General features: G+C 46.8%; 2 protein-coding genes and 1 long non-coding RNA gene across 16 annotated transcripts in view; 1 reads left to right on the top strand and 2 right to left on the bottom strand.

Moving 5' to 3' along the window:
* The window catches only part of TMEM40 (transmembrane protein 40), a 43,933-nt gene extending 31,429 nt beyond the window's left edge, over positions 1 to 12,504 (bottom strand). For all 3 annotated transcript variants that reach the window (XM_081526378.1, XM_081526380.1, XM_081526381.1), the window contains exon 1: positions 12,457 to 12,504. The gene's annotated coding sequence lies outside the window, so the exon portion shown is untranslated. The remainder of the gene's footprint in view (positions 1 to 12,456) is intronic.
* A 9,691-nt stretch (positions 12,505 to 22,195) lies between these two features.
* Positions 22,196 to 26,623, bottom strand: LOC145520271 (uncharacterized). Its single transcript, XR_014064360.1, has 3 exons — positions 26,145 to 26,623; positions 25,757 to 26,055; positions 22,196 to 23,996 (listed from the first exon to the last, which is right to left on the bottom strand). It is a non-coding gene; the product is annotated as an uncharacterized LOC145520271 (long non-coding RNA).
* The window catches only part of CAND2 (cullin associated and neddylation dissociated 2 (putative)), a 29,468-nt gene continuing 28,701 nt past the window's right edge, over positions 26,443 to 27,209 (top strand). For all 12 annotated transcript variants that reach the window (XR_014064359.1, XM_081526349.1, XM_081526341.1 and 9 more), the window contains exon 1: positions 26,443 to 26,575. Coding sequence is in view for 5 of the 12 variants with exons in the window: in XM_081526349.1 (XP_081382475.1) it covers positions 26,508 to 26,575 (68 nt within the window). In the remaining 7 variants the exon portion in view is untranslated. The remainder of the gene's footprint in view (positions 26,576 to 27,209) is intronic.

Genomic DNA, 27,209 nt, shown 5'->3' with positions numbered 1-27,209 from the left:
AGCCACATGGGGGTAACAGAGTTACTGGATGATGCCAAATACGTCAACGGTTCACCATGCTGGTCCTACCTCTTGCCTGCTTTAGCTGTCTTGCTCATGTGGTAGCCCCTGGGCACACTCACATTTGCAGGCCTCCAGACTTCCACTAAGGCCATTCTTCCTTGTTGCCAAAATTGTATGTGACTTTTCTGGCACAGTGCAAATACCACCTTGTTCATGAACCCTCTGCTGATGGGGTCTAACCAGAAACCACCCTCCTTACGCCATCCCCTTAATCCTTCTGCCCGCTATCACCCCTGGACTTCCTTCTTGTTAACAAAACTGAACTTTGTTCCTCCATATTAAGTAGATGGGCTTCCCTGGTGGCTCAGATGGTAAAGAATCTGCCTGCAATGTGGGAGACCTGTGTTGGAATCCTGGATTGGGAAGATCCCTCAGAGAAGGAAATGGCAACCCGCTCCAATATTCTTGCCTAGAGAATTCCATGGACAGAGGAGCCTGGTGGGCTATAGTCAATGGGGTCTCAAACAGTCAGACATGACTGAGAAACTAACACTTTGGGTTTCCCAGGTGGCATTGGTGATAAAGAACCCATTTCCCAATGCAGGAGACATAAGAGACAGGGGTTTGACCCCCGGGTTGGGAAGCTCCCCTGACGGAGGGAATGGCAACCCACTCCAGTATTCTTGCCTGGAGAATCCCATGGACAGAGGAGTGTGCCGGGCTACAGTCTGTAAGGTCATAGAGTTGGACATGACTGAAGCAAGTGAAAAAGCTGGCTTAAAACTCAACATTCAAAAACAAAGAACATGGCATCTGGTCCCAACACTTCATGGCAAACAGATGGGAAAACAATGGAAACAGTGACAGACTTTATTTTCTTGGGCTCCAAAATCACTGCAGATGGTGACTGCAGCCATGAAATTAAAAGATGCTTGCTCCTTGGAAGAAAAGCTATGACAAACTTAGACAGTGTACTAAAAAGCAGAGACATTACTTTGCCAACAAAGGTCCATCTAGTCAAAGCTATGGTTTTTCCAGTGGTCATGTATGGATGTGAGAGTTGGACCATAAAGAAAGCTGAGTGCTGAAGAACTGATGTTTTTGAACTGTGGTGTTGGAGAAGACTCTTGAGAGTCTCTTGGACAGCAAGGAAATCAAGCCAGTTAATCCTAAAGGAAATCAGTCCAGAATATTCACTGGAAGGACTGATACTGAAGCTGAAGCTCCAATACTTTGGCCACCTGATGCGAAGAACTGACTCATTGGAAAAGACCCTGATGCTGGGAAAGATTGTGGTGGGAGGAGAAGGGGATGACAGAGGATGAGATGGTTGGATGTCATCACTGACTTGATGGATATGAGTTTGAGCAAGCTCTGGGAGTTGGTGATGGGACAGGGAAGCCTGGTGTGCTGCAATCCATGCAGTTGCAAAGAATCAGACATGACTGAGTGACTGAACTGAACTGAAGTGACTTAGCATGCAAGCATGCATCAAGTAGATACTTGTTTTCCCCATGAGGAGTGGCCATATGATCCAGTTTTGGCCAAAAAGAAGTGAGAAATCTGATGGTGTTCTGGGAAGGAGTTTTGCTTCTCCTGACAAAAGAGGCCAACAGTACTGGTGCTATGTCTTGCCTCTCCTTTCTTTCTTGACTGTGAATGTGATGGCAGGAGCCACAGCGGCAATTCTGTGACCATGAGGGAAGGCCAAGGCTACTGCAGGGACATTGAGCTGCTGAGCCCTTGATAGCAGCTGCCCATTTTCTAGTTATTTAAGAAAAACAAACCCTGTTTTGTTTAAGCCTCAATAGTCAGGATTCTCAGCATTTGTAGCTGAAAACAATTCTGATTGATATACTTTTCCTCCCCTACCTTCATACATTAATTGAGCATCGACTGTGTGCTTAGGCTAGGGTGATGGCACTAGTAAAGAACCCACCTGCCAATGAAGGAGACATAAGAGACACGAGTTTGATTCCTGGGTTGGGAAGATCCCCTGGAGGAGGGTACGGCAACCCACTCCAGTATTCCTGGCTGGAAAATCCCATGGACAGAGGAGCCTGGCAGGCTACAGTCCATAGGGTCACAAAGAGTTGGAAATGACTGAAGCAACTTAGTACATAGTATGTACTATGTGCTAGCACCAGGGATACTGTGGTGAATAAGTTGTATCCTTGTTCTCAAGGTATTTCATAGCAGACAGAGGGTGGGGGTGGGGCGGGGTTGGTAGTCCCATGGGAGCTCAGGGGCCAAATCACACCAGGGTCAGTCAGAGATCCTGAAGAAGGGAATGCTGAAGGAGAGCTTGGAAGGGCCAGAAGGAGCAGTGTGCAAAGGCACAGAGTCGAGGGGCCTTGGCCCACATGGGAAACAGTTGGCAGGAAGCAACTCCAAAGAAGGACATGATTTGGGAGAGGCCTAGGAGGCACATTGCTCTCCTGAGCCTACGTTAGCTGTGTCTTGTTTCAGAATCTTCCTTCTTGGGCCCTGACTTGTTGCACAACTGCTGGAGCCACTGTTCCTATTCACTTTCTGATCCCTGCTCAGGGCCTGGGAGAGGGTCTGACACACCCAGGGTGAGTCTCCTGCACTAGATCGCTAACCAGCCAGGGAAGGGATTACGGCTGATTCATTTCTGTGTCACCTGCGCCCTGCACAAGGCCTGGCAGAAAACAAAAATGATGACATCGATGATGATGAAGACAGTAACAAATAAGTGCTTCCTATCTGTCAGGCAAGGATCCGAGCACATGACCCATGTGCCTCACGTACGCCTCACCACAACTCTATCAGGGCTCACTGTGCTTGTGCCCATTTTACATGTAAGAACACGGAGGCAAAGAGAGGCTAAGAAACTTGACTGGGGAGCTAGTAAGTGGTTGAGCAAGGGTAGTTGCTTAGTCCTTGTTGACGCTGGTGGTTCTTCCCAGGCCTCTGTCATTAGCACCAGGAAAAGAAGCCACTGACAGTCATTGGAGTGTTATGCAAACGACACCGGCTTGGCTTATATTGACACTTAGCCCACTGGAGCCCTGAGCAAGTGTCCCCAGAACCCAAGGAACTTCCTCAAGCAGTTTTCAGGACACTGCAACGGACAGGAGGAGAAACAGAATGCTCATGGAGGCAGGACCCGAGGGAGCCCTGTTTCTCCTCTTAACGTCCTTACTCATCCTTCCTTCGCCCATATTCCTGCTATAAGTAAAAATGAGCAGAACTGTAAAGGTGTAATAGTCTTAAAATCAGTGTGCAGGGTGAGGCTTAAGACAAAAGGACAGTGCACTAGGGGTGGGACATCAAAAAGAGGGATTGATGCCAGGGGCTTCTGAAAGTCAGGTTCACAGCATATGACCTCTTTTGACCCAAGATGGAGCACAGGGAGTTGAGACAGGAGAAGTGAGGAAAGAAGAAAGCAGAGAGAGGAGAGAGCACATGGTGTGATCCCGGAGGCAGGGTATGGAGGGTCTCAGTTCCCCAAACAGGGATCAAACCCATGCCCCCCATAGCAGAAGCGCGGAGTCTTAACTACCGGACTACCAGGGAGTTCCCAGTCCCCACGACCTCATTTCACGCACACTAGTCTTATTTTACGCAGGAAGAAACTGAGGTTCATAGAGACAAGTGACTTGTTCAAGGTCTCCCAGCTTACGGATGGACTCGCATCCATTCCTTTCCCTAATATGAAGCCCTGTTCCCTGGTCCTGGTTAGAGGCCTGTAGGCTTCCCTCTTTCAGGCGCTGCCCCCATTCTGAGGCTGGTCCTACAAGGACATGCAATACTTAGCATTTTTCTCTGCAAACCCCAGCCCTGCTGAGTCACCGGCGGTGCCAGGGCCGCTGCACCCACAGGCTTTGTTAAACTGGATTTCCACTTCAGTTCAGCCCAGATTTCCTAAGCTCCTGCTATTACAAGGGTGGGAGGGACAGTAAGGGACATTGACCCTTTACAGCTTCACAGCGCTTTCCCCACCCAGCTAGGGTGGGGCATTGGTGTCTGAATTAACAGGTGGGGAAACTGAGAACAGAGAGGAACTTGTACCGGGTCACATAGCGATTCAGGGGCAAGGCTGGTTCCAGAACCCTGTCTCCCGATTCACGGGTTGCTTATCTTCCTTGGGTGTTCCACCTTGGAGGAGAGGGCTGACTAAGACTGAGTTGGATTTTTAAAAAATCTTTATTTATTTGGCTGTGCCAGGTCTTAGCTGCGGCACACAGGATGTTCACTCTTCATTGCAGCATGCAGGTTCTTTAGTTGCGGCCTGTGGGATCTAGTTCCCTAACCAGGGGTTGAATCCTGGCCCCTACATAGGGAGTGCAGAGTCTTAGCCATTGGACCACCAGGGAAGTCCCTGCAGCTGGATTTTCAATAGTGGCCAGCGTGGGATGAGGGTTGAGTGGAAGGGGTGGGAGGCGGGGAGGTGACGGGGGAGGAACTGCATGAGGTTGGGGAATCATCCTGGGCCTTGGAAGCTTAGCTCATGACCAACTTTTCCCGCAGGTGGACTGTAACGTCGTGCCTTGGGGCCACCTATGGTGGGCCAGCTCAGTTAAACATGCCCAGGGCAGGAGGTGGGATTGAAGAGGTGCTGGGAGCAGAAGTAGCAGCTAGGAGGGGACCAGAGGCGACAGAAGGGTGGACTGTTCTGGCCCACCTGGCATCAAAGCCCCTTCTGGTGACAGGAGAAAGCACATGGTTTGATCCTGGAGGCACGGCTTGAGGGATCTCAGTTCCCCAAACAGGGCTCAAACCCATGCCCCCTCTCACTGGACTACCAGGGCGTTCGCAGTACCCATGATCTTACCTCATGTGTGCTAGTCTTAGCCCGAGAGCAAGTCACAGCCCTGGATGATCTCCTCTGGCTGCTCAAGTCACCCCAGACAAGCCTGCGCCCTAACAGCAATCACATCCTGGCCAGGCAGATGCAGCTCCAGGACAAGCATGTGGGAGTTCTTGAGGGGTGACTGCCCTCCTCCCAGGCTAGACTCTCAGCCTCTTTCTCCCAAGGATCTGACTTGTGACGAGCGTGAGTGACACAGAGCTCTCAATCAGCTGGTGCTGCTCTGCCTTGCCACAGAGCCCTCTCATTTCTGCTCCTGGGCACCATCTTCTCCATGGCTGGCTTCCTCACATGCACCCTCTGTTCTGCGAGACCCTCATATCCTCCCAAAGAAGCCCTTTTTGGTAGCCTGTGGTGGTTTCTGTTACGTGCAGCCAAAGCACTTGAGTTGAGACAAATGTGTGTGTGTGTGTGTGGCGGGGTGGTGGGGGAGGTTTGGTGGGGTTTGCTCTGAAAGGGTAGGAAGAGTAAAGCAGGGCTTGCCGGGCCAGCTGGGCCGGGCCAGGGCTGGCCGGGCAGGGCCCCTGAGGCACCCACACTGTATGAGGTGTTTTGTCACAATTCCAGGCTGGCTTGGGGACCTCCTGGGTTTCCTCATTGCAGTAACCATCCAAGCCAGTTGTCTTAAAGATCTTGCCTTCGAGACCTGTACACTTGCTGAGGACAGAGACCATCTTGGAGCTGGTTTGGCTCCTCTCTGGTTTTCTATTGCTTCTGTAACAAACTCCCACAAACTTAGTGGCTGGAAGCAACACATGGTTAGCATCTCGCCGTTCTATAGGCTGGAAATCTAGCACTGGTTCACCGGGCTAAAATCAAGGTGTCCACAGGGCTGCCTGCCTTTCTGGAGGACAAAGGGGAACACCCATTTCCTTGCTGCTGCTTTTTCTCCTTCCTCTCCCCTCACTCTTTGTCCAGCTTCTAGAGGCCGCCCACGTTCCTTGGCTTGTGGCTCTTCTTCCATTTTCAAAGCCAACAATGTCAGGGCAAGTCCTCAGGCTGCACTGTTCTGACCTATTCTGCCTCCCTCTTCCACATTTAAGGACTCTTGTGATGACACTGGGCCCCACTCAGACCACCCCGATCACCCAGGATCATTCCATATGTTAAGGTCAGCAGATGAGCAACCTTAATTCCATTTACGATGCCCATTCCCCCTTGACGCATAAACTAACAGCGTCACAGATTCCAGAGATCAGAACACAGGCATCTTTGGGGATCATCACTCTGCCTACCACAATCTCCCCCCGACCCAGTGCCTGGCTCAGCCCAGAGCTCTCAGAGGCCTAACATCTTCCTTCCGAGCTTCTCTGACTCCACTATCTTCCGGGGCCCTCAAATTCCAAAGGCAGGAAGGATGACGCAGCTCCTTCCTCTCTGGCCAGCCAAAGCCCAAGCCTGTCCGATTTTCCCTTCAAGAGGAATTGGTTTCTCCACTCCCACTGCCTCCTTCTCAGGAGATCCTACAAGGGGAGTGAGGGGTTTGGAGCCAGTCATTATTGTGTACCCATCCCTGTCCCATTGCTGCTCAGCTTCTGTAAAATGGGGTATTAATATCTCTCCCCCTGAGTGCTGTGGGGATTGAAGGATATCATGCCCACAACAAGCCCAGAATACTGTCACCCAGTAAATGCGAGTTTCCCCTTCCTTCCCCATGCTCAACATCTCCCAAACTTGGCTAATGCTCAGATGTCCCTGGGAGCACGGTTGGTAGTGCAGATCCCCCAAGTCCCTCACTCAGAGGGTCTGATGTTCAGAGCAAGGTTAGGGTTAGGGTGGGGCTAGAATCCCAGGGACGGGGGAGCCTGGTGGGCGGACACGACTGAAGCGACTTAGCAGCAGCAGCAGGGAAATCTGTACTGTTAACAGAGACAACACATGCTAGGCAGACTGTGGTCCACTCAGACCGCCAGAATCTCTCCCCTGAATGTTAACGATAATCTTCCAACAGGCTTGCCTGCCTCTGGCCTCCTTCTTCCAAACAAGTTGCTGGGTTGCCCTGGGTTTCAGTTCCTCCATACATAGAAGTTGCACACTACAAGGTTCTTCCAGCTCTGACATTCCAGAAAACTAATGCTCTGCTTCTGTTAAAGCCTTCAAGGTTCATCCAGTCAATCAGCAAAGGCACTCAAGGTTGATATGACCTGCGTAAAGGCCCAGAACAGCATGTTCTAAAAGTAAGTTACAAAGTAGCATCTTATGGGGCCCTCAAAATACTCCAAGAAAAACTGGATTTTATGTTCAAAGAAGTTTGGGCAATGCTGCTTTCCGTAGGCTCCTATGCTGCACAAGGTGTGGTCATATATGAAAGGCTCTGAGAGGGCCTGCAGGAGAGAAAGTTCTTTCAGTCTAGTTAATCTGATCCTTTCCAAAATTACACAAGAACACAGTCCTTTCCCCTAGAATGTGGCTCCATGTCTTTTGGCACAGTGTTGGAAAATGTCATCTGCTCCAATCCCTGCCATGACTGGGGCCAGCCTTTTCATCCTGGCATCCAGGCCAGGGCACTCTCACTGGCCACTCTGGACAGTGTCAACTTCCGGCATCCAGGGTTTTGTCCACTCTTCAAGCAGGACAGTTGGGCAACAGAATGAATCAGAAACAGACCCTGGAAAGCAAGGGCTTGGAACAGAAATGGTGTTTTCAGAGCTCCGGACCCCACGGTATGGGTGGGAAATCCTCTTGGTGACCACAGGGCAGGGGTCGGGAGGAAACTGAGTCAGCTGTTGTGAGACTGAGGGCCTGGCTGGGCCCTGCCACCAACCCCTGGGCACATTGCTTCTCTTCTCTAGGCCCTTTTTTCTCATCTCTGAGACAGAAAATAATGTCACTCACTGAGGGTTTTGGAGCTCACCTGGGGCCATGGATAAGACAGTACACAGTAAAATGATCTCACTACTGGAAAAGACCCTGATGCTTGGAAAGACTGAAGATAAAAGGAGAACGGGTCAACAGAGGATGAGACGGTTGGGTGGCATCATTGACTCAATGGACATGAGTTTGAGCAAATTCCAAGAGACAATGGAGGACAAGAAAGCCTGGCATGCTGCAGTCCATGGGGTCGCAGAGTCAGACTTGACAAAGCAAAACTAACACAGCCTTTGTTTATATTAATAGAAGCACAGAGTCCATGGTGAGAAAGGTGACCTCTACCTTACCATCTCCTATCTTAGGGCTCAATCTTGGGTCCTGAATAGAAGAGAGTCTGGACAAATCAAGATAATTCAGAGAATGTGGGGGGTGTGGAGACTACATCCAAGAGAATTGCATGAAGGAGCAGGTGTGTTAGTCGCTCAGCCATGTCCGACTTGCTCAGCCTAAGGATGAGCACTGCATAAACAGACCTGGTCATTGTCCCCAGGTCTCTGCAGGGCTCCTCCAGGACAGGGGGACCAGGTGGGGCTGTGGGCTCAGAGGGAGAAGTCAGGATCTTGGGGAGTCACCAAGGCAGATGCCAGCTCAATATATGGAAAAACTGTCTAAAAATGATAGCTGCTTCAGGTGGTCACGAGCACCCCGCATGAGAGGTGGCAAGCTGAGGCGTGGCAGTGGTGGGCTTAGATGTCCTTAGCTCAAAATCTATTAGTCTCTCAAATAATAATCTCCAAAGCACAAGAAGGACATATCAGTTCATCTATTGCTACTTAACTTTTTAAAAATTTAATTAACTTATTTTTGGCTTTGCTGGCTCTTTGTTGCTGTGCAGGCTTTTTTCAAAGTTGCAGCAAGTGGAAGCTACTCTCTAGTTGTGGCACACAGGCTTCTTATTGCAGTGGCTTTTCTTGTTACAGAACACAGGCTATAAGGTACACAAGCTTCAGTAATTGTGACTTCTGGGCTCTCAACCACAGGCTCAATAGTTGTGGCACACGGGCTTAGATGCAATGAGGCATACGGAATCTTCCCAGATCAGGGATTGAACTCGTGTCTCCTGCATTGGCAGACAGATTCTTTACCACTGAGTCACCAAAGAAGCCCTACTTCTACTTCACTTTTAGCTAAAAATAGTTAAGAGTACATAGTTCAACTCTGATGTGCACACTTGGCCATATATCAGACACCCAACGCCATGTCTACTAAGTGGGGTCCCTAGAGGCCAGTAGGGAAGCCCACAGTGCAGACAGGTCTGCTGTGGCCATATCTTCCATTCCTCCATGGTCAGCCTATTGCCCTATATTGCTGTGTCCTGGTGGTGGGTTAGGATCAAACAATGCAGCTTTAACTGAATCAGCCCCTGTAGTGTGGACAAGTGGCTTCAAAGAGTCCCTGTCAAGAAACCACGGAAGGAGATAGTGCTAATCAAGAAAGTACAAGCCAGACACAGGAAAAGTGTGGAAGAGACCCACCACTGCTCCTAGTTCAAGTCCTACAGCAGCCACCCTAATGTTGAAAATAATAATGAACAGGTTCTCACACACACACACTGTTGCTGACTGAAATCATGGTAAGAAAACTCCTTAAAAGGTGAACTTCCATTCACTGTTGTTGGTGATGGAAAGTCACTCTGAATATACTATGTTGGGCCTTGAGATATTAACTAATGGTTGCAGTACCTGTATATGACAAACCTAGACAGCTTATTAAAAAGCAGAGACATCACTTTGCCAACAAAGTTCAGTATAGTCAAAGCTATGGTTTTTCTAGTAGTCACATACGGATGTGAGAGTTGAACCATAAAGAAGGCTGAGCGCTGAAGAACTGATGTTTTTGAACTGTGGTGCTGGAGGAGACTCTTGAGAGTCCCTTGGACTGCAAGGAGATCAAACGAGTTAATCCTAAAGGAAATCAATCCTGAGAATATTCATTGGAAAGACTGATGCTGAAGCTGAAGCTCCAATATTTTGGCCACCGAAAGTGAAGAGCTGACTCATTGGTAAAGACCCTGATGCTGGAAAAGTTTGAAGGCAAAAGGAGAAAGGGGTAACAGAGGATGAGATGGTTAGATAGTATCACTGACTCAATGGATGTGAATTTGAGCAAACTCCAGGAGATAGTGAAGGACAGGGAAACCTGGTGTACTGCAGTCTATGGGGTCACAAAGAGTTAGACATGACTGAGCAACTGAACAATAACAACTTGTATATAATTTCTAAATCTATAAATATATATATGTTGGGGTGCCTAAACATTTTTCTTGGGCAGAGGGTTATCAAAAAGTCTGATGAACACTGGTCCAGATTCTTAGGCCCAGCTAGACGCTAGGGGATGCTATTCCCTGTTTAGGTTGGGGGTCTAATTAGATTTGTTTCAGATTTAGGAACAAAAAAACTAGTGAGAAGCGTGCTCCTGAGTAAACTTTTTTGAGGTTCACAACAACTACCGCAACGTTTGAAAATTAATGGGAAGAAACCAAAAACTCTGAAAAGGTTTTCCATGGCTCTGACCCTCCAAGGTGGGTGTCTTGTTAAAACAGCCAGAGCCGGGTCAGGCTCCTCTTTCTCATTCTCTCATCCCAGATGCTCTCAGTTTCTCTGTCTTCTCTCTCTCTCTATCTTTTCCCAGCAGTATCTCACATTCTCTCTCTCACTCTGTCTCTCTCTCCCTCTCTCTCTCTCTCACACACACACACACACAATTGGCAACAGCAAAGACCAGACAAAAGGCATCCAGAGCAGGAGAAAGAGCTTGCTGCTTCTTGAATATCAGACAGAGCTGGACTCACTTCCCACCTCTACCGACCACTGACTGTGAGATCACTGCAAGTCTCCCCCAGTCTCAGAGCCTCAGAATCTCCCCTGGAATAGGCACATGGACAACTCAACAATAACATGACAATCCAATTTCAAAATACCCAAAGGCTTTCAACAGACATTTCTCTAAAGAAGATGTACAAATTGACAACAGCATATGGAAAAATGCTTGACATCATTAGTCATTATAGAAGTGAAAATCAAAACCACAATGAGATACCACTTCACACCTGCTAGGATGGCTAAAATATGAAATACAAATAACAAGTTCTGGGGAGGATGTGGAAAATTTGGAGACCTGACATATTGTCAGTGGGAATGTAAAAATGGTGCAGTCAGTTTGGAAAACAGTTTGAGTTCCTCAAAATGTTATACACAGTTTCACCATAAGACCCAGAGAGTCCTTGGTATTATATCCAAGAGAATCGATAGCCTATGTCCACACAAAGACTTGTACATGAATGTTCACAGCATCATTATTCATAATAGCCAAAAAGTGGAAACAACCCAAATGTCCATCAACTGATGGATGAATAAACCAGATGTGATATCATCACACAATACAAGATTCTTCAACCATAGTGAGGAATGAAGTGCTGACATACGCTAAAACATGCATAAACCTTGACAACATTATGCTCAGAGAAAGAAGCCAGTCAGAAGAGAGCCCCTATTGTATGATTCCATTTACATGAAATGTCCAGAATAAGCAGATCCATAGAAACAGAAAGTGGATTAGTGGTTGCCAGGGAGAAGGGGACATGGTGAGTGACTGCTAGAGGGTATGGGGTTTATTTGGGGAGGATAAAAATGTTCTAAATTAGACAATGGTGAATAAACTGAAACTCACTTTCTTCACAACTTGGTGAATAAACTGAAAACCACTGACATGCACACTTTAAAACAGGTGAATTTTATGGCATGTGAATGATATCTCCATAAAGTTATTTAATTTTTTTTTAAAAAAAGAGAACTTCCCACATAGAGCTGTTGTGAAAATGAAAGAAGGCCTCCATCCGCGATGACCAGCAGGGTCCCCAGTCCTGGTATGTGGCCAGCATGTGGGAGACGATCCCCTAAGAGGGTGACCTGGCAACGATCTCAAGGCACAAGGACCCTAGTTTTTCAGAAGGCTGCGCCAGCCCAAATTCAGGGAGACGCGGAGACAGGAGGTGGTTCATTAGTATAGATCTGCCTGGACTCCAAACAGGACAAACACACCCTCCCGACGTGACTTTTCTGTCAGTTTCTAAACAAACCAGGTCAAAATGATAAGCCCCAGACCATAATCTTTCCCGTCCCCAGTGAAAGGAAAAATGGGCTGGCTTCCGGCCCAAAAGCCGCCTCCCAGGAGAGAAGCCAGGATGCTCTCCGCACAGGTGAGGGGAAAGGGGGCTCCCTCTCGGCCGCACCCCCGGCCCTCCCCCGCCCCGTGAGCCTCTGACAGCAGCGGGGCTCCCCCCTCCCCCAGATCTCCGTTCATTACTTTTTCCTCAAAGATGCCTTCGAGCCCCGAGGCCAGGGCAGCTTCTGCAGGGAAGGGGAGGGCGTGTGTGAGGAAACACCTGCCAAAGCTGTGGGTCCCACGAAGGCGGAGGGGGGCGAAGCCTTCCGAGAGTTAGTCAGACCCTTCACCTCACAAATGGGGAAGCTGAGGTTTTAATGTTTCTGAAGGCCCCGCAGAGCAAGTTAGCGACAGACCCGGAGTGGGCCGGCGGGACCCTCCCAGCACGGGGAGGAGAAGTGCATTCTCCCCTGACTCTCCAGAGGAGACAGAGGTGCTCACCTGACTGGGAAACCCCTGAGTGAGACTCAAATTCAGGCCCGCCGGGAACCACAGAATGTCAGGGCTGCTGAAGAGCTTATTTCTCCCCAAAACTCCGAAAAGAATACCCCCACCCCGCCCTTCAGGCGCCCCGTGTCCCAAACCTGAGCTCCGGAGGAAGGGGCGCGCTGGAGGCGAGGCGAGCTTGGACTGCGGGTGCCGCGGGAGGGGCGGGGGAGGAGGGCGGAGGGAGTGGCCCCGCCCCCTGATGGGGAGGGGCGGGGCCTGGCACTGGGCAGGGGCGGGGCCTGGCACTGGGCAGGGGCGGGGCCTGGCGCTGCGCCGGGGGCCCCAGGTTCACATGCTCACCGGCGTGGCATTCCTTGCTGCGGTGCTGTCGGCCCCCAGCCTTCCTGTCTGACCTGACTCTTACCCCGATGTGCCAGGAGGGCAGATGGGGCGGCTGCACCCCCAGACCCTTGTCTCCTCCCCCCGGAGCCATGGCCATGCTGTCTAACTTCAGGGCCTGTTGCACCACTCTGGCTATGTCAAGCGCCGTCCTAGGTCCGCTTACTCCCTGCCATGGGTGAGGCTGACTCAGGGCACAGCCATGTGGGCCAACCTGATTCTCCCCCGGAGGACGGAGGTTAGGCCAGCAGCAGAAGAGGAGGCCCTAGGCTCATGGTTCCCTTGAGAGACTCCTGTGAGTGGGGATGGCAATGCCCTCCGGCGGTGAGGAAACTAGGCAAAGGCTAGAATATCTACTGACTTGTGGATCCCAAATGGGTGGGGGGTGGGGACTGACCTCTCAAAGTTGAGGCCAGAATTAACCCCAGCTCAGCCTGCCTCTCTCACTCACCTCTCAAACACTCTGGAAGAAAGACAGTAAACAAGTCCTACCCTGCCCTGGGTAGCTCCCTGAGGGAGACAGGCCATGACAGTCTCCATGAAGGCAAGGCCCAGGCAGCTGGGGGTTCCCAGGAAGGCCTCCTGGAAGAGGAATCATCTAAGCTCAGGAGTCATCCTTAGAATCATCCTTGACTCTTTGCTCTCTCATACTCTGGTTCTGACTTCTCTGGAAAACCCTGCTGGCCCTACTTCAACATATTCTGAATCCAGCCTCTTCATGCCATCTCCTTGCAACCACCCTGGTATTCACTAGTCTCTTTGCTCCTGTCCACCACCCATTATCTGTTCTCATCAGGGTAGCCAGAGGGATCTCGTTAAAACCCAAGTCAGCTCATGTCCCCCCTCTGCTCAGCACACTCCCAGGACTCCCCCTTACTAACTTCTATTCTTACACAGCCCTGTACTATGTGCCACCCACTCCTTGCCCTCTCTGACATTAATTCCTATGACGTCCTCTCTCACTCTGCCCCAGCCACCCAGAATGTGCCCCAAACACTCCAGTCAGGCCCTCGCTACTCAGAGCCTTTGCCTTGGCTGTTCCCTCTGCCTAGAGTGCTTTTCCCAGACAGCCACCTTGCTCCTTCCTTCACTTTTTAAGGTCTCTCTATCCAAATGTCACCGTCCCCAAGAAGCCTTCCCTGACCACCCTGTATATAGTAGTAAACACCAGCACCACCTTTCCCTTGCATCAGACACACTATTTTCTTGTTATGTATACTTCCTTCTTATGTATTTGTTTGTTTCAAAATCTGGAACAGTGTCCAACACATAGTAGGCGCTTGATAAATTTTGTTGAATGAGAGAGTGACCTGAAAGGGTAGTCCAAGGGTGCAAAAGCTTAGAGGTAGAGGGCACCAAGTGTGCAAAGGTTTAGAGATAAGAGGCACTATTGTCTTGAGGATCTGCAACTGAATTCAGTAACGTGGGAGAGTGGGGGGCTTCAGAGCTAGAGGAGGGGAGAAGGGAAAGAGAGAGAGGACTTGGAGCCACATCAAGGAGATCAGGCATTATCCTGAGGGTGATGGGGGTACGATCAACTCTTACGTTTCAGACCAATGATTGGTGGCCGTATTATAGACTGGGAGGCAAAACATGAGGGACAGGATCCTGGTGAGCTGGAGCAGTGGCATAGGGACAGGGGCACTGCACTGTGCAAAACAGTGGCCACCAGCCATGTGTGGTTTTGGAGCCTTTGAAATGTGACTGGGAAGAGGTGAGATGTATATAAGTGTAAAATACACGCTGGATTTTCAAGCCTATTAAATATTAATATTAAATATTAATTGTATATTAATTATTATATATTATGTAATTGGTAATTAATTATATATTATATTATATATGTTATATAATATACAATAATATATATTATACATAATATATATTATATGATATATATAATATATATCATGTATATACTATATAATATGTATAATATATAATAATATATTTAATATAAAATATATAATAATATATAACATATATATAATTATACATATAGTTATATATATGTTATATATTATGTATATTGTATAATATATATTATTATATATATTATATAATATATAATATAATAATTATTATAACATACAATATATTATATAATATGTTATATTATAATATATAATGTAATAATTATAATAATTAGAATGTAATATATTATATTATAATATATAATATAATGTATAATATGTAATATAATATACAATATAATATTTTATAATATAACATTATATTATATTATAATAATAGTTATAATATAATATATAGTATATAGTATATTATATAAGGTATATAATATATTATATAATATATTATACATAATATATACATAATATATAATATAATATATTATATGTATTATATATTATATATAATATAAAATAATATAATCATAACATATAACAATATAATATATTATACTATATTATAAAAATTATAAAATAATATATATTATATAATATATATAAAGTATATGATATATATTATATATAATATATTACAATATATATAGTACATTATAATATCATTATATATATTATATTATGTATATAATATATTATAATATTTATAATACAAATATATATATTACATTATGTATATAATATATATACATATAGTATATATATACATATAATATACATAATATATATAATATACATATAATATACATATACATACATATACATATACATACATATACATATACATACATATACATATACATATAATATATATAATATACATATATACATATACATATAATATACAAATATAATATATATATTATATACTATAATGTATATTATATATTGGATATATATAATATAATTTATAATATAATTATAATATAATATATATTATATAATATATTCAATTTATAATATAATATATTCTAATATAATACAATAAAAAATATATATATGTGGTCCACTGGAGAAGGAAATGGCAAACCACTTCAGTATTCTTGCCTTGAAAACCCCATGAGCAGTATGAAAAGGCAAAAAGATAGGACACTGAAAGATGAACTCCCCAGGTCGGTAGGTTCCCAATATGCTACTGGAGATCAGTGGAGAAATAACTCCAGAAAGAATGATGGGATGGAGCCAAAGCAAAAACAATACTCAGTTGTGGATGTGACTGGTGATAGAAGCAAAGTCCGATGCTGTAAAGAGCAATATTGCATAGGAACCTAGAATGTTAGGTCCATGAATCAAGACAAATTGGAAGTGGTCAAACAGGAGATGGCAAGAGTGAAAGTCGACATTCTAGGAATCAGCGAACTAAGATGGACTGGAATGGGTGAATTTAACTCAGATGACCATTATATCTACTACTGTGGGCAAGAAACCCTTAGAAGAAATGGAGTAGCCATCATGATCAACAAAAGAGTCCGAAATGCAGTACTTGGATGCAATCTCAAAAACGACAGAATGATCTCTGTTCGTTTCCAAGGCAAACCATTCAATATCACGGTAATCCAAGTCTATGCCCCCACCAGTAACGCTGAAGAAGCTGAAGTTGAACGGTTCTATGAAGACCTACAAGACCTTTTAGAACTAACACCCAAAAAAGATGTCCTTTTCATTATAGGGGACTGGAATGCAAAAGTTGGAAGTCAGGAAACACTTGGAGTAACAGGCAAATTTGGCCTTGGAGTACAGAACGAAGCAGGGCAAAGGCTAATAGAGTTTTCCAAGAGAACGCACTGGTCATAGCAAACACCCTATTCCAACAACACAAGAGAAGACTCTACACATGGACATCACCAGATGGTCAACACCGAAATCAGATTGATTATATTCTTTGTAGCCAAAGATGGAGAAGCTCTATACATTCAGCAAAAACAAGACCGGGAGCTGACTGTGGCTCAGATCATGAACTCCTTATTGCCAAATTCAGACTTAAATTGAAGAAAGTAGGGAAAACCACTAGACCATTCAGGTATGACCTAGATCAAATCCCTTATGATTATACAGTGGAAGTGACAAATAGATTTCAGGGACTAGATCTAATAGACAGTGCCTGATGATCTATGGACAGAGGTTCGTGACATTGTACAGGAGACAGGGATCAAGACCATCCCCATGGAAAAGAAATGCAAAAAAGCAAAATGGCTCTCTGAGGAGGCCTTACAAATAGCTGTGAAAAGAAGAGAAGCGAAAAACAAAGGAAAAAGGAAAGATATTCCCATCTGAATGCAGAGTTCCAAAGAAGAGCAAGGAGAGATAAGAAAGCCTTCCTCAGTGATCAGTGCAAAGAAGTAGAGGAAAACAACAGAATGGGAAAGTCTAGAGATCTCTTCAAGAAAATAAGAGGTACCAAGGGAATATTTCATGCAAAGATGGGCTTGATAAAGGACAGAAATGGTATGGACCTAACAGAAGCAGAAGATATTAAGAAGAGGTGGCAAGAATACCCAGAAGAACTGTATAAAAAAGATCTTCACGACCCAGATAATCACAATGGTGTGATCACTCACCTAGAACCAGACATCCTGGAATGTGAAGTCAAGTGGGCCTTAGAAAGCATCACTACGAACAAAGCTAGTGGAGGTGATGGAATTCCAGTTGAGCTATTGCAAATCCTGAAAGATGATGCTGTAAAAGTGCTGCACTCGATATGCCAGCAAATCTGGAAAACTCAGCAGTGGCCACAGGACTGGAAAAGGTCAGTTTTCATTCCAATCCCTAAGAAAAGCAATGCCAAAGAATGCTCAAACTACCGCACAATTGCACTCATCTCACACGCTAGTAAAGGAATGCTCAAAATTCTCCAAGCCAGGCTTCAGCAATACATGAACCGTGAACTTCCAGATGTTCAAGCTGGTTTTAGAAAAGGCAGGGGAACCAGAGATCAAATTGCTAACATCTGCTGGATCATCAAAAAAGCAAGAGAGTTCCAGAAAAACATCTAATTCTGCTTTATTGACTATGCCAAAGCCTTTGACTGTGTGGATCACAATAAACTGTGGAAAATTCTGAAAGAGATGGGAATACCAGACCATCTGACCTGTCTCTTGAGAAACCTGTATGCAGGTCAGGAAGCAACAGTTAGAACTGGACATGGAACAACAGACTGGTTCCAAATAGGAAAAGGAGTACGTCAAGGCTGTATATTGTTACCCTGCTTATTTAACTTATATGCAGAGTACATCATGAGAAACGCTGGGCTGGAAGAAACACAAGCTGGAATCAAGATTGCCGGGAGAAATATCAATAACCTCAGATATGCAGATGATACCACCCTTATGGCAAAAAGTGAAGAAGAACTAAAGAGCCTCTTGATGAAAGTGAAAGAGGAGAGTGAAAAAGTTGGCTTAAAGCTCAACATTCGGAAAACTAAGATCATGGCATCCGCACATGGGAAATAGATGGGGAAATAGTGGAAACGGTGTCAGACTTTATTTTTTTGGGCTACAAAATCACTGCAGATGGTGATTGCAGCCATGAAATTAAAAGACGCTTACTCCTTGGAAGGAAAGTTATGACCAACCTAGATAGCATATTTAAAAGCGGAGACATTACTCTGCCAACAAAAGTCCATCTAGTCAAGGCTATGGTTTTTCCAGTGGTCATGTATGAATGCGAGATTTGAACGGTGAAGAAAGCTGAGCGCCGAAGAATTGATGCTTTTGAACTGTGGTGTTGGAGAAGGCTCTTGACCCTTGGACCCTTGGACTGCAAGAAGTTCCAACCAGTCCATCCTAGGGGAGATCAGTCCTGGGTGTTCATTGGAAGGACTGATGTTGAAGCTGAAACTCCAATACTTTGGCCACCTAATGCGAAGAGCTAACTCATTTGAAAAGACCCTGATGCTGGGAAAGATTGAAGGCAGGAGGAGAAGGGGACAACAGAGGATGGGATGGCTGGATGGCATCACCGACTCAATGGACATAGGTTTGGGTAGACTCCAGGAGTTAGTGATGGACAGGGAGGCCTGGAGCACTGCAATTCATGGGGTCGCAAAGAGCCAGACACGACTGAGTGATATATGTGTATTATATATTGTATAATATATAATAATATAATATTATATTATATATTATAATATATATAATATATAACATATTACTATTAATATTAATGACATAATATATACTATAATATATATTATATATTATATACTATGTACTATATATGTGATATATATAATATAATATATATAATATACTATATCTAATATATTATATGTACTTATACATATAAATATTGTATGTATAATAATAATTATTATATATAATATATAATATTATATATAATAACATATTATATTATATATATAATTATATTAATATACAATATAATATAATATATAATACAATATAATATATATTATATATATAATTTAACTATATAAATAATGTATATTATATATAACATATATTATAATATATATCATATATATTATAATATTATATATTATATTTATATTTTATATTATATATATTTGAGCACCTATTATATATATATTATATTCTATATGTTTAATATATATTATATATAATTATATAATATATATATCTATATATACACATATAGTGAATACATACGTGTGTGTGTGTGTGTGTGTTTTGTTTTTTTGGCTATGCAGCTTGTGGGAAAACAGTTCGCCAACCAGGGATCAAATCCAGGCCCTCAGCCGTGAGCGCAGAGAGTCCTAACCAGGGAATTCCCTCACAATATATTCCTGTTGGCCACTGTTGATTTAGAGGGGAGAATGGAGAGGGCTTGGTGGCTCTGGACTGTGCAGGTGAAGTAGAATTTGGTCTAATTGCAAGTCTCCTGTACCCTCTACTTGCTCCTTTGTGATGAGACCATGCAGTCCAGAGGCAGAGAGAATGGGCCAGGAGAGAGCCAAGAGGGTTAGTTTTCATCACAACACAAGTACACACACAAGTCATATCTTCACAGTAAAAACTATCTAGAAATGAAATAGGTTGACAGAATGCGCAATGAGTTCTCCGTCCCCGGAAAAATAAACTTGAGAACCACCATTAAGCAAGTGGAAGGAAGTTGAACTAATCAGTTATCCTCAAAATGTGGTCTCTGGACCAGCAATATCAGCATCACCTGTCTCCTTTTTAGAAAAGCAAAGTCTTGAGTCCCATCCTAGTCCTAATGAATCAGAAACTCTGGAGGTGGGAAATGCAATTTGTATTTTAGCCACGCTCCAACACGCCAGGCGATTCTGGTGCTTGCTCACATTTAAGAACCAACGGGCTACATTATACCTTCTACCATTTAAAGGTTTCAATGTCTGGCATCTAGTAGTGCTCATAAGACCCAGTCAATACCTTGTGTTTACTATCTTCTAGTTCCAGGTGGTTCAGTGGTAAAGAAACTGCCTGCCAAGCAGAAGACGCAGGTTCGATCCCTGGGTGGGGAAGATCCCTTGGAGAAGGAAGTGGCAACCTGCAGTATTCTTGCCTGGGAAATTCCATGGACAGAGGAGCCTGGCAGGCCACAGTCAATGGGGTTGGAAAAAAACGAACGGAGTGACGTCCCGTCCCTCACAATGGAGTGACTACACAGTACAGAGCAGTCCCAGGTGAGGGTACTTCCTCTCTCTGAGCAAATAAGAGTTGACCTCCGGAAGGATGGAAGGAGGACCTCCGGGCATTTCCTACCTCTCTGCCATGTGTGGATCTCCCAGGCCACGACAGAGCTGCCAGAGGCATAAGGAAGTCCAACTTAGCTCCATGCTGAGGTGACCTCACTGCTGTGTGTATGTCGGGGGAGTGACTCATGGGACAACCTCCCACCATCCTGTGGGCATGGCTGACAGCCGCGGGGAGCTGGCTCAGCAGCTGAGCGTGGCATCCGGCTTCCCTGCATTCCAGAACTGACAACCGGGGTGGCGGGGGGCCCCCTGACTCAGCAGGCACGTGAACTCTGGAGACAACAGTTACACAGCTTGACAGCTTGGCCTCAGTCTCCACATTCGTCAAAATGGGGGCGATGGCTGTCCCCACCCGTGGTGAGATTATTTGTATGAAGTGTTCGGGGTGGTGCCTGGACGTAGTCAGCCCTTCCTAGGCCTTGACACATTTGTAATGAAGCTCTGGGATCCCTCAGGCGGATGGAAACTCCCCAGATACTTCCTGGGTCTGGTCTGAGAGTGATGCCCTGTGGGTGTAGGGGGGTGGAGAACGTGCCCCTACTATGGACACCTTGGAGCCTGGTTCTTTTTTTGTTTAATTGTCATTAATGAATCAATTAATTAGCCTGTGCTGGATCTTTGCTGCCACGTGGCTTTTTCTCTAGTTGTGGTGTTCAGGCTTCATGTTGCGGTGGCTTCGCCTCTCGTTTTGGAGCACAGGCTCTAGAGTATTCAGCCTTCAGTAGCTGCAGTGTGCAAGTTCTAGAGGACAGGCTCAGTACTTGTGACGCACGGGCTTGCTGGCTCTGCAGCATGTGGGATCTTCCCAGATCAGGGATCTAACCCGTGTCTCCTGCATCAGTAGGTGGATTCTTAATCACTGAGCCACCAGGGACGCTCGAGCCCAGTTCTTGACGTGAGTTTTTACTTACTCACCAAATGGATGCCTCTGACGGCAGGGCCTGTCTTAATCATCTTAAAACATTTCTTAAATGAATGCTCTAAACAGGGACTATCGCCCCATTTCATGGATGAGAAAAGTGAGAATCAGAAGGGTAAAGGACTGCTCAGGGTGATGTAACAAATATGGCTAAGTCAGGACTTGAACCCAGGTTTCCCTAACTTCCAAGGCAGGACTTTTTTCACTCCTCCATGGAGAAACTCCAACCTAATCTAGCTTAGAAGCCCCTGTATGTGTTCAGCTTAGAAGCCCCTGTATGTGTTCAGCTTAGAAGCCCCTGTCTGTGTTCTTTAAATCTACATTTGAAGAGGTAGCCTCTGGCCTTTGCAACTCCATATTCATTAAGAAACAATGGCTGTATCTGAGGCAATCTGAGATGGAGTTGAAAACATTTCTACATCTAGATTAAGCCTGACACACCCTGGGCCTCCAGGCCTCAGTTGTTTCAACTATGGAATGGGCCTATGGAAAACCTCTGCAGCTGAAGGCAGAAGTTGGACCTAGTCATCTTGAGAGCCCTCTGACCCTCAGATGCCAGTGTTTCAATGCCCCCTCTAAAGAACAAAGAGCTATATATATTTTTTTTCACAAAAAGGGGGTGGGTGGACTTCTCTGGTGGCTCAATGGTAAAGAATCTGCCTGTCAGTGCAGGGGAAATGGATACCTGGTCCAGGAAGATTCCATGCGCCATGGAGTAATTAAGCCTGTGCTCCACAACTACTGAGCCTGCACTCTAGACCCGTGCTCCACAAGAGAATAGCCCCCGCTTATCGCAGCTAGAGAAAGCCCTCGCAGAGCAATGAAGATGCAGCACAGCCATTAATAAATAAAACAGTGTGTACCTGTCAAAAAAATTTAAAGAGGGTGGTGAGTGGTGAAAAAATCCACACTAGGACATTCTGACAAATGCAAAATAAGGGATTCAGGCTCAATTTAGGTGGCTTTTAATTAATTAATTTATTTTTAAGCAGAAAGATCCTCTTGACAAGTAAAATTTAAGGCATTCCATCAGATCAGAGTGGACTTCTTTTTAGCTGAAGTGGGGGTCCTGGGGCTATCGATGGGAGCACCTGCTCAGCGTCACCTTGCAGGGCCATCTTGAGGGTCTACTGTGAGCTACCTTGTGTCCAGCACACAGCTGGAGCTTTTAAGAAGGGGCAGGGTGCATTTCCTGTGTCTGTGCCCCATATAGGCCATCCAGAAAGCAAAACTTGTGTAATGCCATAGTTGTAGAAATCGGAGCCCAGTGAATTTTGTGAACACTCTTCTAACAAACGAATTGCCAACAGACAACTTTGACACAATCTGGGAAACTTGAATATGGACTAAATATTAGATTATTTAAGGGTTAGTGTTATTTTTGTGAGGTATGATGTTGGCACAGCAGCTATGTAAAAATGTCAACCGTGGGACTTCCCTGGTGGCCCAGTGGTTAAGACTTCGCCTTCCAACATAGGGGATGCAGGTTCAATCCCTGGTCTGGGAGCTAAGATCCCACATACCTTGTGGCCAAAAAACCAAAGAATAAAACAAAAGCAATATTGTAACAAATTCAATAAAAATTAAAAAAAAAACTGTCAACCGTTGGCATGGCAGGCTGAAGCAATTACTGGCGACAGGACATTGAGTCTGGGATTTGTTTGCTTAAAAGCACTCCAGCCTTGGGGAAAATGTGGGAGGGGGGGACAGGAAGGACAATTAACCAATGTGGAGAACAGCAGAAGTGAGGGGATTCATACGTGGGAGTTTATTATATCAGTATTATTCTTTCTACTTCTGTGTACATTAGGACGTTTCCATAAAAACAGTCTTTGAGCATGTAGTGTTACTGAACTCACCCGGAGAAAGGTGGTCTCGTCCTACCCTAGTGTCCGAACTGTGGCTTCCATTGCTTTGTCTGAAGCCTGTATTTAACTGACGGGGTATCAGGAGACTCCTGGCTGGAACTGCTGCTGCAAAATTTCCAGCTGTAAATTGTGTCAGCCTTGGTCATCCTGTCCCATACTTGCTGTCAGGTTTCCAAGTATAGTTCTGTTCTTGAGGAGGTAGTCATCAAATCCTTTTAATAAATGTGCAAGTCATTAACCTTTATGATGAATAAAAAGAACAGAAAGAAGAGAGGAGGGAGGGACAAAGGAGAGGGGGAAGAAGGAAATAGGGAGGGAGGGAGATTTTAAAAACGGCTTTTGAGATCATCTTCCGATCCAAGACCCAAATGTTTGGAACAATCTCACCCATGCCGGAAGGACACAGTGGCTTCAGCCTGGGAATTCTCCTAAGAGCTCTGGGCAGTGACACTCCTGTGAGCAGTGTCTAACTGCGCTCAAGCCCAGGTAGATGTCACAGGACACACCTGTCCTGCAGGTATGAGGGGCAGACCCAGGGCACCCTATGATGGAGCCTGAGACTGTGAGGATACAAGCATGCTTGTCTGGAACACTGGCCCAGTTCTCTGCTTGGAGGATGTATCTGCTCCTCAAGGCAGGGCTCACACTTCCCATCTCTCTCCTCTGTTCCCACAATCCTTCCCTCCACCATCCGACTCAGTGTACGTCTCCTCCACAAGCTGTAACAATAAAAAAAACAGTAACAGCTCCAGTTCACTGCAGGTTTGCCGTGTGCCCAGCATTTGGCCAAGAGCTTTTCCTTCCTGGGTGGGTGCTATTATTTCCATGTTATCGATGTGGAAACTGAAGCTCAGAGGGGCTGAGTCACTTGCCCGAGGTCACACAGCTAGAAAGAAAGAAAGTGAAGTCGCTCATTTGTGTTCAACTCTTTGCGAGTTCATGGACTGTAGCCCACCAGGCTCCTCTGTCCATGGAATTTTTCAGGCAAGAATACTGCAGTGGGTTGACATTTCCTTCTTCAGGGGATCTTCTTGACCCAGCGAACCTGGATCTCCTACATTGTGGGAGATGCCTTACCATCTGAGCCACCATGGAAGCCCCCACACAGCTAGAGGCGACTCAAATTCAGCTCTGTCTTCTCACAAAGTAGTTGTTCTTCACCACATCTCTCTTAAGTTTCCCTCCATATCCCCGCTGTGTTTAGCAAACAGCCCGGCTCTTTGGTAAAGACTGACAGGAAATCTCAGGGCTTCCCAGGTGGAGATAGTGGTAAAGAACTCATCTGCCAGTGCAGGAGATGTAAGAGGTGTAGGTTCGATCCCTGGGATCGGGAAGATCCCCTCGAGGAGGGCATGGGAACCCACTCCAGTATTCCTGCCTGGAGAATCCCAAGAACAGAGGAGCCTGGAGGGCTACAGTCCATGGGGTGGAAAAGAGTCCGACACAACTGAAATGACTGAGCACGCCCAAAGGAATATTCACCGCTTGGATCCTTGGCTCCCCCTACAGGGCTGGAGCTGCCCCAGCAAGCTGCCCGCCTAGTTCACTCCCCAAAAGATGTGACAGAACAAAAAGATACGACAGAACAAGATTTTAACCTTGTTTGCTTCAAGCCCAGACATTTTTCTCCATCCCGGAAAGAAGTGGTTTAATATTATAAACAGCCATAACGTGATTTAGTATTATAAATAGCTTGTGGTTGTTGCCATTTAGTTGCTAAGTCATGTCCGACTCTTTGCAGCCCCATGGACTGTGGCCCTCCAGGCTCTTCTGTTCATGGGATTTCCCAGGCAGGAATACTGGAGTGGGTTGCCATTTCCTCCTCCAGGGGATCTCCCCCACCTAGGGATCGAACCCGCATCTCTTGTGTCTCCTGCATTGGCAGGCAGATTCTTTACCACTGAGCCACCAGGGAAGCCCCACATGTGACTAGTGGCCATCTTATGGGACAGTGCAGATACAGAAAATTTCCAGCATTGCAGAGTTCTGTTGGACAGTGCTGCTCTGGAGCCCAGAAACCCATAATAACAGGTATCCAGGAAATGTATTATAAAATAAAGATTTCCTTTATCCCCTTCTTACAAGGGTGAGGCGAACATAGCTCAGAGAAGTTGTGTCATTATCCCAAGGCGTCACAGTCAGGAAGTAACTTCGAGGGGATTTGAACCCAGGGTTGTCTTGCACACACGACTCCCTTTTCCAAGAGCCAATAGCCTCCTGGCTGTTTAGAGAATTTCTTTAAAACACACACACACACAATTGATTATATATATATATATATATATATATATATATATATACGTATATTATTTATTTATTTATTTTTGACTGTGCTGGGTCTTCGTCGTTGCTTGGCTTTCTCTAGTTGCAGCGAGTGGGGGCTACTCTGCAATTGTGGGATGCAGGCTTCTCATTGCAGTGGCTTCTCTTGCTGCAGAGCACCGCTCTAGAGCAAGGGCTCAGTAGTTGTGGCACAGGGGCTTAGTTGTTCCGAAGAATGTCGGATCTTCCCTGATCAGGGATGGACCCCGTGCCCCCTGCATTGGCAGGCAGATTCGTAACCACTGGACTATCAGGGAAGCCTTGGAGAAGTTTTGCTGCTCTCCTTGTTTTCCTATAGATCCTCCCACCTGAGCTTGTACCTACCTGTGGAGAAACTGTGTAGCTTCATTTAAGAATTGCTGCCCAGTCTGGGGTCAGCCCTGATTCCATCCCAGATTGACTGGCTGTGTGACTTGCAGCAAGTCCCTTTGCCTCTTTGGCCACTGCTGCATGGGTATAAGATGAAGAAACCGGCAGTGCTGTCCTGAGGGTTGGATGAGGCAGGCAGAAGGCCTGGTGCGACAGGGTGCTACCCTTCATATCCTGTCTGGCTTTGGGGTGGGCCGCATGGGAAATGCTCTGGTTGGCTTGACCGACAGTAGCAGCTCCTGTTTCTGGAATGCCTACAGATGAGAAAGCTGAGGCTTAGAGAGGTCAAGTGACTTGGCCAAGGCCTCACAAGAGCAGAACTAACCGAGGTGGGGGCTCTCACCTGAGACTCTCTGGTCACTGTGTGTCTCGCTAGCAGGATCCAGGGTAGCACCGGGAATCGTAGGGAGGAGCTGTCCGCTGAGAGGTGGTGAGCTCCCCGTCCGCGGGAGTGTGCAAGCCGGTGATGGGCCCTCGCCTGCGACCAGGACGCCGGGGAGGGATCCGCGAGCCCCTTGGCGGGCCCCTCCCGCCTCCCGCCTCCCGCAGCTGCGGCCGCGGCCGCGGCCGCGGCGAGAGCGGCGCTGGCGGGCGGGGCGGGGCGGGGACGACTATTTCTGTCCGCTGAGCGCAGCCCGCGCGCGGCGGGGGAGGGGGCTCGCGCCGCCATATTCCCTCCCGCCGGCGGCCCCGCGGCGCAGCCACCATGAGCACCGCCGCCTTCCACATCTCCAGCCTCCTGGAGAAGATGACGTCCAGCGACAAGGACTTCAGGTGCGCCCGCTGCCGGGCCCGCGCCGGGCCGCCCCGCCCTGAACCCCCGGCCTTCCCCTCCCGGAGCTCCGGTCCTCCACCCACCTCCACGCCCGGGACCCTGCAGCCCCCGCCTCGCATCCCTCCCGGAGCTCCACCCCGCCCCCCGAGACGCCCCCTCCCCGCCCCCTCCCCGCCTCTGCGCCCCGCGCCGGAGCTCAGGGGGGCGCCTTGTCCGCGGATCGCTGCCCGGCCCTCTCTGGGACTGCAGCCCAGCTGCGTCTCCCACCGTGCAAACTTCAGCCCCTGCCTCCCGTCCCGCCGCTCGGCCCTCGGCCACCCGGTTTCTCCGCTTCTCCCCTCTTGCGTTTCTGCCCAAGCCTGCATCTCTCCGCGTGTGCCACGGGCCCCGGCCCTCCTCTCCAGCCCACGCTGAAGCCCTCGGCCTCTCCTGCCTCCTCTTCTCCGCATTGAAACCCGTTCCCTTCCCGGGACTCCAGCCCCCAGGGCTGACTTTTTCACTGGGACCCTCAGCTCTAACCCCCTCTCAGCGACCTTACCGCAGCCCTCCACCCCCGCATTTCAGAGGGGTACCCTTTCCCCTTCCCTCCCCTCGCGGGTTTGCTCCGACCCTGCCTGCAGGAGGGCGCTGGGC

The sequence above is a fragment of the Giraffa tippelskirchi genome, chromosome 9 (assembly GCF_054371585.1).
Source record: "Giraffa tippelskirchi isolate mGirTip1 chromosome 9, T2T-mGirTip1v1.2.pri, whole genome shotgun sequence".
NCBI lineage: Eukaryota > Metazoa > Chordata > Mammalia > Artiodactyla > Giraffidae > Giraffa > Giraffa tippelskirchi.
This window is presented reverse-complemented; position numbering and strand designations above follow the sequence as displayed.